At 38.3% G+C, this 13,081-nt stretch overlaps 1 protein-coding gene across 4 annotated transcripts in view; it reads right to left on the bottom strand.

Annotated features, from left to right (window-relative positions):
- Window positions 1-13,081, bottom strand: part of MSR1 (macrophage scavenger receptor 1) — a 65,730-nt gene that overhangs the window by 17,197 nt on the left and 35,452 nt on the right. For 3 of the 4 annotated variants that reach the window (XM_019921640.3, XM_073798524.1, XM_073798523.1), the window contains exon 8: window positions 10,223-10,276. In XM_019921640.3, coding sequence (XP_019777199.2) covers window positions 10,223-10,276 — 54 coding nt within the window. Of the gene's footprint in view, window positions 1-3,871; window positions 6,532-10,222; window positions 10,277-13,081 lie in introns of those variants that run through there. The other variant, XM_019921641.3, reaches the window with a different exon arrangement.

Below are 13,081 nucleotides of genomic sequence, written 5' to 3'. Positions count from 1 at the left end.
TGTCTTTGCATTGTGTCCATCACTGCTACTTGAGTGGAAGTAAAGAACTGAGGTTAAAATGTAAAATGACTTTTGAGGAGTGTAGCCATTTCATTTCAATTATTATCATATTGTTTACCTCATGGTCATGCTTTCTTTTTTTTGTATCATTTATTGGAATTAGGATTTAGGGTTAAATTTATTACTCAATAGTAATTATTATATTTGAGTTTCAAATGTAACGAACATTTTTTTAAAAAGTCTGGTTGCAAGTTGACCCAGAAGTCCTTGCAATATGGCAAAATTCCTCTAGAAAGGGAACTGATTTTTAATTTAAGATAATTAGCTTAATGAGGTATTTAACTATGAAAGGCACACCCTGGTGTGAAATAAAACTCATTTTATGGCAAGACAAGAAAAATTTAAACATAAAAAAATTTCTCTGCCCTTTGGATTCCACTCTCTCTTCTACTGTGCATTGTGTGTCTGACTTATGCATCGACCAGACCTCCCCCATCAGCAGAAATACCTGCTCAACCATAAAGAACAACATTCTCCTAGCATCAGCAAGACAACTCCTTCAAAGATAACATTCCTTCTTGATCATGTACGGGATCACATGACTTTCCACGATGACCCTTAGATCTGGATTATGTAAACTGTCAATAATACATCATTTGATGTACAGCCCTCTGCCTCAAAAAACTTATATAACTGTGCCTTGACTTCTAATGGGCGGAACAGTTCTCAGACCTGAGATGCTCTTGCTGAGTTATAATCCTCAAATTTGGCCCGAATAAAAGTTTCCATTTCTTTCTTAGATTGACTGATTATTATTTTTTTACACTGGATATCAGATGTTTGGAGAAATAGGCTGAATTTCTTGGAAAAATAATTTAACAGATTTTGAATCTTACTCCAGCAGTCAAAGAAAACACGTATTCTGGAAGCCCCCAAACAGGGTAAAGAGGAGAAACCAGAGGGAGAAGATTTCAGTGGAGCACGAGTATGCAAAGTATTTTGATGGCAGGGGAGAGACCGAGGAGAGTGGCCAGTGAGGAAAATATGGAGTCTAATCTAGCCAGGAATTTCGACACAGTAAAGTCTAAGGTTCAACTTGAAAGTTGTAGACTCTTCTGCTCACATTTTCCTGTTATGAATAAGCCTTCAGTAAAATTCTCTTAGATCCCCAGGTGGAGCTAGGGAACATCCTCAAATGAAAGGAGAGGTGTGGTGCTGTGTTGGAATGAGTGACGTGGGGGGAAAGGAGCGATCACAGATGCATAGGCATGTGAGTTTCCTAGGGCTACGATATTAAATGGTCACAATTTGTGCAGCAAATTAAAACAACAGAAATTTATTCTCACAGTTCTGGAGATCAGAAGTCTGAAATCCAGATGTCCGCAGGGCTGTTTTCTCTTTGAAGGCTCTGGGGAGAAATCCTTCCTTGCCTTGTCTTAGGTTCTCATGACTCCGGCCAGTCTCAGTGTTCTTTGGCTTGTAACCGAATCACTCTAATCCCTGCCTCTGTCTCCAGCTTTTCACCATGTCTCTGTGGCCTCCTCTTATAAAAACGCCAGTTGTTAGCTTTAGGGCCCACCTGAATCCAAAATGACCTCATCTTAGCCTAACTACACCTGCAAAGACCCTACTTCCAAATAAGGTCACATCCTGAGGTTTCAGGAACACTTGAATTTCTAGAAACCCTACTAAACCCACTATCACAGCCGTGGCAGGGATTTGAATGAGGAGACATGGGGAATACAATTTTTCCATATTTTCGTCAATCTACTTCAGACAGGAGGCACTGGAATTGCCTTAGAATGTGAGGTTGGTGCTCAAACAATTTTATTTCAATATTAAAGAACTGACCCCCAAGATTTGAGGACTGCAGAATAGCTGGCTAGTAGACATTTGGTTACACTGGAAATTAGTGACTTAGCAAAGTTAACCATGATGACACTGAACACCCATAGTTCAGCGACTGAATAATTAAAAGACTGAGAATGTGTTGCGTCAAAATAAACTGTACTAAACCTCAGATGATATTGAGTAAATCTATTATAACTTGAAAGTTCTTACTTCGCAGTGGGTTAAGCAGGATATGAGTGACAATTCAGGTGAGGCAGGGGATGAAAATAACTGTAGTACCCCAGGAAAGGGTCAGGACCTGTAGGTTAAGCCACAGTGGGAGATATTTCTGGGACACTTCATGTGCAAGCAAGTAACTGCTGTTCTAGGGAATCTCGTCTTGAGACTCACATTGTAGGGCAATGCATGGCCAGAGAAGCCAGGTTAAGGGAGCAAATGATAGGTTGTGAACCGAGAATACTTCGGTGGTCCAGTGGTTAGGACTCCATGCACTCACTGCCGAGGGCCCGGGTTCAATCCCTGGTCAGGGGACTAAGGTCCCACAAGTCACCTGGTGCGGCCAAAAAAAAGGCTGGAACCTATAACCTATGTTCGGAAAGTGCTTGAATTGGAACAAAAGAAACAATCTTGTATTAGTGTAAGACTACATGTACTGCAGAACAGGAAGCCAGGACCTGGTTCTCTGAAAAAAGCCATTTGGTCCTCCGAGGTTGTGGAGGCATGGGGAGTGGCGTGTTGGGTCTCTCTACTCTATCTGAATTCCGGCACATAACTGAAGGAATTTCAAATTTTGCTAATGCAAAAGACCTGGCTGGAATCGTATTGATGTTGTTGTTTTTTTCTTCCGTCTCATTAGCTCTTGTGAGAATCAGGCTGTAAGTCAGCTGAGATAACTCCTAAACAGGACCAGTGCTAATCACTGGATTCACTGCTGATTTAAATCTCTATTTCAATTTACAAGACATATTAGTTATACGTACTACAAAGGAACACATGTACTGTGTTAATGGAATACTATATGTTTTTAGTGCCCATTTATGGAATCATATAAAGCTTGAAACACCACACAACTGTCAAGAATGAGCAGCATTTGTCTAAGTTAGCTGGAGACAACACTGCTCAGGCACACTCTGCTCTGCTGAAGCCTAGCTGGGCTACTGAGAAAAGGACAGTGCAGTTAAACAAGAGACACAATAAAAGAAGAGGACATCAAAGCAATCACATTATATTGAAAAAAAAAAAATGTTCAAATTGAGCCAGTTACTGAAATAAAGATAGAATATTAGCAGGTAGCTTCTTCCCCTTGTGCATATGAGTAATTCTCAATACAATAATGGAGGCTAGGTAAGCATTCTAGAAAGACTATGTTTCTGAGTTAATATACTTGGGGGAAGAGACTGGAGGCAATGGCTGGAATGGGATATGAAGGAAGAAACATAAACTAACAGAGATTAATTGAGAATATTTTTGGGGAATTTGACCTAATGGAGTTCATATTGTAAGAACTCTTATGTTAAGGTCTTTCAATGATTAGGCTCATTCTAGAAAACCAAATTGCTCTTTACAAATCTCTTTCTCTCCCTTCCTTCTTTCTCTCTCCACACCTTCCGTATGACATATTTGTGGTATTTATATATAAAAAATATATAAAGCTAGTTGTGGGAGTGTTGAATGGAGCCACAGTTACAAATAGGGACTTTGGAGATCAATACACCAGGCTTTGTGATTCTGTTCTACCACTTAGTGGTGAGCTTCAGTTTCTAATCTATAAAATGGAAATGATGATAGGACTTACCTCAAAGGCTCTTCTGAAGATCAGATGAGATAACGCATTAAAGTCCCTGCATTAGAGAGTAAATATTTTCTAAAAGCTCATTATTATACTTATTTCATGTTTGGAAGAGATGCCTTTACTTTGGTCAACTGAATGCTTACAGAAAGACCAGAATTCATTTAAGGTTGTGCTGAGCCCTCAGCAGAAATTAAATGAAAGACACACAGATACTTCGTATCATTGTATGAGTTTCAAAATAAGACATTTACTCTAAATTCACATCCTAATTACAGTCTTATTGGGTAAAAAGCACAGTAGAAAACACTAAGAAATGACACATTAGTAATTGGTATATTGAGGACAGAACCTCACACAAAGTGTTTCATTGTATGGCTGGAATTCCGTTTGCTTGAAACACATACGCTTTCAAGTTAGGGTGAGAACACAGCAAACTATTAGGACAAGCTTTAGAACTTGGTGCAGACTTGTTTTCTTTTTATTATATGTTATTAAATTTGGTGTAATTTGTGCATTTGAACTGGGCATTTCAGCTTCTACTTCTGTCTAAAGAAAAAAGCCTTTCTCCCCTAATTTGGAAAGTTCAGGTTCGTATTTGACACACTTAAGAATCCCTCTGCAGTCTGGGGTGTCAGATAACTGGTGAACCGAACCCCCTGGCATTGTCCCCCAGGGTCCCTGGGATCAGGGCCGTCAGTGGCAAGTGTGGACCAAGTACTGCTGCAGAAGAAGAGGGCTCCCAGGTGCTGCCTGTTCCCCGGTACAGAATGGGGTAGGAAGTCCTACCCAATTAAACCACAGGCAAAGAGATACAACTCATCTTCAGATGTTTGCTTTAACTGGCTCGTCATCGTTGCCAGTTTGCTACTACTGAGGATGATCTGATTCCTCTCTGCCCCTTTTTTTCCTGGAGACTTTGGTGTCAAGCCAGCACAGACCCAGAGTACCACTGACAACTCTAATCTGTTTCAACACTTCTCGGAGCTTTTTCATCAGCAGCGTCTTGGGCTCACGCTTTGTTCCTCAGAGCCTGGAACTCCCGTTTTATTAGCCTGACATTTTGTTCTGACCTCTGTTGACAGCTTCTGGCCTCTGGCGTGCACTCTGTTTAGTCACTCCTTTTATTTATAACTTATGCTCTTTTGCTCGGCTCAAACTCATTGATTTGTGATCTGGTCATACTTGCGTTGCTCTACCTAATGCAAAATCTCATCTGACTCTCCAGCACCTCTTTTTGTCCATGGCATTTATTTAGCTTCTTGCATTTTCATTTGGCTCTCACTCCTGTCCTGCTTACAGATTTGAAATGTCTGCATTATACCAGCGAGGAAGAGCAGCTCCAGTTCAGAGAGACCATGACCACTGAGAACTATGCCTTATGAGTGTAAAGCACTTTATAGTATTACAGAGCATCTGCATACACACAATATCTTACGTGACCCTCACAACAATCCAGTGAGGTAGGCAATACGATGCCCATTTCACTGGGGAAGGAATGGAAGTGGGGAGACACACATAGGGACGCTACTGAGAATTCTACTAGAACATTAATGTTGTGAATCCTGGGACTATGTGTTAAACCTTGAAGGAAAGGAGAGTTGACAAAATTCAATCTGTTGATGAATAGAGAGACATTCAAAACTAACATGGAATCCCACATTTTTCCTTTTTTTAGTTTGCCTTTTCTTACATTTTCTCCTTTCTCACTGTCAGCCCTTTCTTCACCTACACAAAATATCTCCAGTTCTACTGAAATATTTATTTTTCTCCAGGATCTATACTGGATATTTGAAGCATGAAGTACAATGAGTTGTGTTTAAAAAAAAATTTTTTTTTTACAGTTTTTATTCAATAACGTAACTAGCACACTTAGGAACTTTGTTTTTTACATGTGCTTTTACCAAGGATACTAAATGCAGCAGGCTGGTGAAAAGACCTTTTTAGACTAAAACAATTTCATCTTTTTTTTTCAGCAATTTTTTTTATGATCAAAATATTGTTGCTTGAAACAGCTCGGTATTTTAAGGAAACAAGTTTTGTTTTTTGGTTCAAAAATGTTGAATGAACTGCCCCAGCTCCACTAGCCCTCACTATAAAACTTGAAAACAAATATGCCATAAATTGGAGAATAAGAAGACATAAATGCAAACTAAGCAAATCAAAGTCAATTTACCTTTTTAAAATTCTAAGGAATTAAAAAGTCTTGACCTGCTCTGAACACCTATGGAGCCCTGTTCCTTCCCACCATATACCTCTGCTCTATTCTATAACTGCCTGTTTCCACATCTATGTGTTCCTGGGACAATTAGTTCAGGAAGTCCAGGGACAATGGCTATCTTATGAGCAGTTTAGTCCAGCTCCAGGAGGTACACAATAAACATATGCTGAATGAACAAACGGATTCTTTTAGGGCATCCCTATCTCTGGTTGAGACTGGTACTTTTGAGGGTAGAGAATGCACATATAATCGGTATCCATGAGATTTCTCCTGGAATCCGATGGGTTCAGAAGACACTGGATGAGCGGGTGGCAGATGGCTCCTGGCCTAGCTCTGAGGAAGGTAGGAACAGCCCGCCAGTCAGTACCTGGGAGGCGTCCCAGCTCAGGACGGTGGTGATGGTGGGGTGCTAGAGTGGGTAGAGGTATGAGCAAGGGAGCAGAGAGCCAAACAGTACCAAGGACCAGGAGAGGAAGGCATGCGGAAGCCAGGCACCATTCGGGAACCAAGGTTGTCTGGAGGAGCCACAAAGGGATCTTGGAATCAGTTGTGCTGTGACTTGTCCAGAGGTGAAGGTCCTTTTAGTGAGATGGTGGCACAGGGTGTCCCGCCCAACCCACCTGATCTTCAAAGGGGCCTGCCCTAATATGATCAGGGAGTTATGCTGGTCCTGACACATATGTAAAAGAGGAAATAAGAATGAAATTAGAACATTCTCTAACACCATACACAAAAATAAACTCAAAATGGATTAAAGACCTAAATGTAAGACTAGATCCTATAAAACTCTTAGAGGAAATCACAGGGAGAACACTCTCTGACATAAATCACAGCCAGATGTGATAGGTCTTTTCTGATCCACCTCCCAGAGTAATGAAAATAAAAACAAAAATAAACAAATGGGACCTAATTAAACTTAAAAGGTTTTGCACAGCAAAGGCACCCATAACAAAATGAAAAGAAAACCCACAGAATGGGAGAAAATATTTGCAAACGAAGTGACCAACAAGGGATTAATCTCCAAAATATACAAACAGCTCACGCAGCTCAATATCAAAAAAACAAACAACCCAATCAAAAAATGGGTGGAAGATCTAAATAAACATTTCTCCAAAGAGGACATACAGATGGCCAAGAGGCACATGAAAGATGCTCAACATCGCTAATTATTAGAGAAATGCAAATCAAAACTATAATGAGGTATCACCTCACACCAGTCAGAATGGGCATCATCAGAAAATCTACAAACAACAAATGCTGGAGAGGGTGTGGAGAAAAGGGAACCCTCCTATACTGTTGGTAGGAATGTAAATTTGTACAGCCACTATGGAGAACAGTATGGAGGTTCCTTTAAAAACTAAAACTAGAACTACCATATGATCCAGCAATCCCACTCCTGGGCATATATCCAGAGAAAACCATAATTCAAAAAGATACATGTACCCCGATGTTCATTGCAGCACTATTTACAATAGCCAGGACATAGAAACAACCTAAAGGTCCACCAACAAAGGAATGGATAAAGAAGGTGTGGTATATATATACAATAAAATATTAGTCAGCCATAAAAAAGAATGAAATAATGCCATTTGCAGTGACATGGACTGACCTAGAGATTGTCATACTGAGTGAAGTAAGTCAGACAGAGAAAGACAAAGACCATATGATATTGCTTATATGTGGAATCTTAAAAAATGGTACAAATGAACCTATTTACAAAACAGAAATAGAGTCAGAGATGTAGAAAACAAAGTTGTGGTTACCAATGGGGAAGGGGGGGTATAAATTTCAAGATTGGGATTGACATATACACACTATTATATATAAAATAGATAACTAATAATAACTTACTGTATAGCACAGGGAACTCTACTCAATACTCTGTAATGACCTATATGGGAATAGAATCTAAAAAAGAGTGGATATATCTATATGTATAACTAGTTCACTTTGCTATACAGCAGAAACCAATACAATATTGTAAATCAACTACACTCTAATAAAAATTAATTCTAAAAAGCTGAACCAAAAAACAAATAAAAGAGGAAATCAATGATTACTTTTGTTATATTTAAATCATGCTTGAAAAATATTTTCTAAAAGTACAGCAAAATAATTCAATATAAATTTTCATATACCAGAATTAATTGAATATGTGGGGAATCACGCACTTTCACAGGGAACAAATTGGCACAACCTTTTGGAAGCCATTTGTAAGAATCCATCAAATTGTAAAATGCACGTCACCTTTGAACTATTGATTCTACTGCTAGCAAATTCTCTATTAAAAAATATTCTCACAAGATCATGTAAAAGAGTGCTGAATGTAGCACTGTTTCTTAAAGCCAAGCTAAAGCAAAGAAAAATCATCAAGTGTTCATGACTAGGGAACTGAATGATACATTATGCTAATTACGGTAGCGCTATATAATGGAAGAGTGTGTAGCCACTGAGAGAAAAGAGCCACACACACTGCCATAGCAGATGACTGGCATATTAACTTAAATAAGGAGAAAACAGAACACACTGTACAGATGTTTCTGTATTTGATTCTTTCTGTCTTTTTGAAACATTAAGGAATTATATACTCTCCATGAGGGGCTGGGTACGTGGAGAGGAATCTGGAGGCTATGTACACACACACACATTTATACACAGAAATCTCTCTTAATACTTCCTCAAAGAAAGCAAGCACGTAAACTTCAAAACAGCCATGAAAATATCTGTAACTGAAAACATATCTGAACGTATCTGAAAAAAAAAAATTCAAGGCATTTGATTACCTCAGGTAACAAAAGACAGTGTGGGTGTTAGATTAACAGGCTACAAAATAAAGGTGTCCCTTATTTGCCAAGCTTAACCAGAGTCAAGGTTAAGAAGCTCAGAGAAAGTCTCAGGAAAAGGAGAAAAGGAGATAAAGAAGAATCAAAGATAAAGGTAGAGATAAAGATAGAAATAAACATGCAGATAGGGAAGAGTTACACAGGAGTTCAGTGAAAATAAATGGAGTGACAAGGAGAAAGGAGAAGAAATGGAATAAAAAGTAAAACAACAGATCAAAGTGATCACATCAAAGAATAAATGGACACAAAGGAGAATTTTTCCTATTGTTTCTATTATCTTAATATAATAATAACAACAATAATAATCATTGACTAACACTAAAGCACTTTGAGGAGACACACAATACTCAGTGTTGTTCAATTTAGGGGCAAACACACTTCAACAATGCAAACACTTACGAAAACAACTGTAGAAAGCATCATGTGGTTACACCACTCTTAAATGGCTGGCATTCACAATGGTGACCCTAAGCTGCCTAAATGTGGCATCAACACAGTGTATGAGGTAAAAATAATTATTTTTACTAAGACAGAGAAACTGGGACTGCATTTTTTAAACAATAATTACAACTGAAAACTGCTAGATTTGGGGATCCATTAAAGGATTTGTGAAAATCTGCCTAAAACAGACCCTTGATGGGTAAAGATTATGATAGCTGTGTGTGTATCACTTATTCTCTCTCTCTCTCTCTCTCTCTCTCTCTCTCTCTCTCTCACACACACACACACACACACACACACACACACACACACACACTACATGCAGCTCCAACTAGGAACACAGAGGAGGAACGCTTGGTTTCTGAGAAATCAAGTGTGGATTCCTCATTCCCTTTCAAAATCCTTTCATTATATCTGGTAGATTTGGCCTAGACACACAACCAATGACTTATGGCACTGTGACTACTGAAGATATCTTATCTAATATCTAGTTTTCAAGATCCAATGTACAGATTCTCTACATTGGAACATGAGGTCAGCATTCCACCCACAGAGATCCCTGTTGTGAAATCTATTCTGTTGCAGTTTTGAAGGTCTGGGATATCGAATACCACTTCTCAAGTTTTTATCAAAACAAAACAAAACACACAAAAATACCCCAGCTGTCAGAGAATTAGCCTGTTCTTAGATTGTTCAAATTCCTATATGTAACATTTCAGTTATTTCAGTTAGTAGGTAGGGAGGCTGTATTGTTTCTATTCATAAGCTTGATTCTCTTTCAGCAGATTGAAATTGGCTTGAAAATTGAACAATTTTCTATGTGAAATTTTTAGAAAATTACACTCATCACAAAAACTAAATACAAATGGGTAATGAGATTTAGAGTAGTATAATTTAATCTATTTGTTTTACACCAGTTAGCACAGTTTATTTGTAGAAAGCTGTGGCTGACTTCCAGAGAATCCCCATGGATCAACACTGAAGTTCTCAACCTTTGCCTCAAGCCCAGACCACCACTATCACAAGCTTGTTTATTACAAAGGCACACACAAAAAAACCAAGAAACCATAAACTTACTTAGCACGCTTCCACTCCCTTTTTCCCCCTTCTGGCCTTTTTGTCCAGAATTTCCTTTAAAAAAATAAAAATAAATAAAAAGAAAAAACTTTTTTAAATTTAGGCAATTCACAGCGCTTGAAATGGAGACAGCAACACAAGGTCATCTAGAATAACAACGTATAACAACCTACAGATTTTCAGACATAATAATGTTGATGACGATGATGATGATAATACTAATAGCTATCATTTTAGAAACCCTCTTATGAACTTAGCATTTTATGGGTAGGTCCTTTACATACATTATCTCAGATTACTTACCAGGACACTAAATGTTCCATTTTCCTAAAGTAGGCAAAACTGAGGTGTAAGCAGTTTGTTTGGGATTATTCACACTCCTTTTCCTCCTCCTTCTTTGTGTCTTCCTCCCTCTCCCAGAAAGCCTGGTATCCTCCATCTCATCCCAAACCTTGTTTTTCTGTTCCCATTACAATCTGTCTGTCTTGTTTTCTATTTCTTTTATGTGAAGCCTAGCAAAGATGGAGCTGTGAATGAATTTCTGGGAGTGGTGAGATCCCAATTACCTCAGTCTTGGGGGAAGCTGGGAAGGTCTGAGGGGTGTCTAAACCTCTAGATAGTTACTTTTGGCTTCGAGAAACCTCATTCACATACTTTAGAGGTGTGCTACAGACCCTGTGCTAATAAGGGTCAGGACCTTATATGGAAACATTGTTAAGACCCTGCTCTTTGCTAATGGGTTGCTATTTCACCTAAGGTTCCCAAAGCTAGATCCAGAGGTTAAGCCCTTAGTACCAACAAGAAAATTCAACGATGACAATTGCATCTCACTAGAGGGGTACTGTTCTCACATATCGATTCTTCTTCCAAGAGTCGTCAGATATGTATTGTAAGTAATCACCTTCCTGGCATAAATGCAGGACTGACCATAGAGCCATCTATCTCTAAGTCAAAATCTTCATTAATGTTCTTGATTTCCTCCAGCAAAATCAAGGACTGTTCTCTTTTCATCCAAGAGCTCAAAGGGCATAGTTCAAAGATCATGAGCTTTGGAATAATAACAATAATTTTAGATTCTCTTGTGTTGAATTATTTTGCTCTGCCACTTATTAGGTATGTGGCTCAGAACAAGTCTTTAAACCTTTCTGAGCTGAAGTTTATTCTTCTTTCAAATGAAAAAATAGTACCCTCCATTGCAAACCTGCCTTGAAAATTAGCAGCAATGTTTATAAAGGGCCTTGCTCTTAAGAGATGCATGTAAGAGATGGTAGCTCTTATTTGTTTTACAACATAACTTAGCTAATTTTATTTTCAGTGAATGAGAGGATTTTTTCATTTCACTTTTTTATGGCAAAATTATTTTACATTTTATTTTGCAGTTTTAATCATTATTTTGTTGTTTTTTTTGGTCTGTTTCCTAGCTTACTTTGCCTTATCCATGCTTTGTTTTCGAACATTTGTCCTTATTCACCTCTTAGAGAAGACTTTTTTGATCTCCAATTTACCAGATTAAAAAAAATACAAAATAACGTGTGATGAGTAACATGAAAATTGAGATTTAGCACTTAAAAACTGAAGCTATTTCCAATTAAAATTTTATTTTGAAATGCCAACCATTCCTTATGGTATAATAGTCTCTAATTGCTTTGCATATATGATTACACTGTACATCATTAAATTCATTTTTCAATTGTGATTCAGTCATTTCAGGTAATATTAAATTGACAAGAATCATTAATTTAGCACAAAGTACCTAAAACCTTTTCTATTTTTTTTTTTGGATGGTAGGCTTTTATAAGATATAATACCAAAGTTATAGATTTCCTCAAGAGGAAAAATCTAAGATATTAAACAAAAATTGGGGGAGGGGGGTTAAAATGGTGTAACTGATCAGTTCTAATTCTTTTCAGAGAAGATAATATAATAAACAAGCTTAATTTTATCATTCTAGCGTTATTTTCAGAATTAGAAAATAATTGTAAAATTACTCTGGGAAGTCTTTTCATGTTGTAGTTTGTCTTGGGTATTTTATTTTTTAAATAAATTTATTTATTTATTTTTTGGCTGAATTGGGTCTTTGTTGCTGCGTGCAGGCTTCCTCTAGTTGCGGCGAGTGGGGTCTACTCTTCGTTGCGGTGCGTGGGCTTCTCATTGTGGTGGCTTCTCTTGTTGCGGTGCATGGGCTCTAGGCATGTGGGCTTCAGTAGTTGTGGCACGTGGGCTCGGTAGTTGTGGCTCTCGGGCTCTAGCGCACAGGCTCAGTAGTTGTGGTGCACGGGCTTAGTTGCTCCACAGCATGTGGGATCTTCCCGGACCAGGGCTCGAACCCACGTCCCCTGCATTGGCAGGCAGATTCTTAACCACTGCGCCACCAGGGAAGTCCCTGTCTTAGGTATGTTAACGATACCTTGATCTCTGTTCAAGCCAGAGAGCTGAACAAATGACCCACTTTTCTTCTTATAAATAAAAAAAAAATGTTTTATGTCATTTTAGCATGATTCCTTGATTTCCTCACAGACGACACTTGGAAATCTTTTCTCACACTTGAACACATTAAAAACATCCTTTCTAGAGAACAGGGATTCCTCCCTCCTTTATAATGACATCTTAGGCTAAAAACGAGCCCAAGGGCTTTGTCAAAACCTGGAGTTAACCACCTCCTGTCAGATATGTCACTCTTCTGTCAAAAATAAAGAACTAATATTTCTGAAAGCCACTGAAAAGTAAGAAGTAGATGGTATGTAATATACCGCCACTCTAACTTTAAATATCAATATAAGAGGAGGTATTTTCAACAGCATCATTGTGACTTCAAGCATTTTCAGAGCCCCTGCCATGAGCTAGGCACTGGGTTCCTCA

This window comes from Tursiops truncatus, chromosome 21 (assembly GCF_011762595.2).
Source record: "Tursiops truncatus isolate mTurTru1 chromosome 21, mTurTru1.mat.Y, whole genome shotgun sequence".
NCBI classification, from domain to species: Eukaryota; Metazoa; Chordata; class Mammalia; order Artiodactyla; family Delphinidae; genus Tursiops; species Tursiops truncatus.
This window is presented reverse-complemented; position numbering and strand designations above follow the sequence as displayed.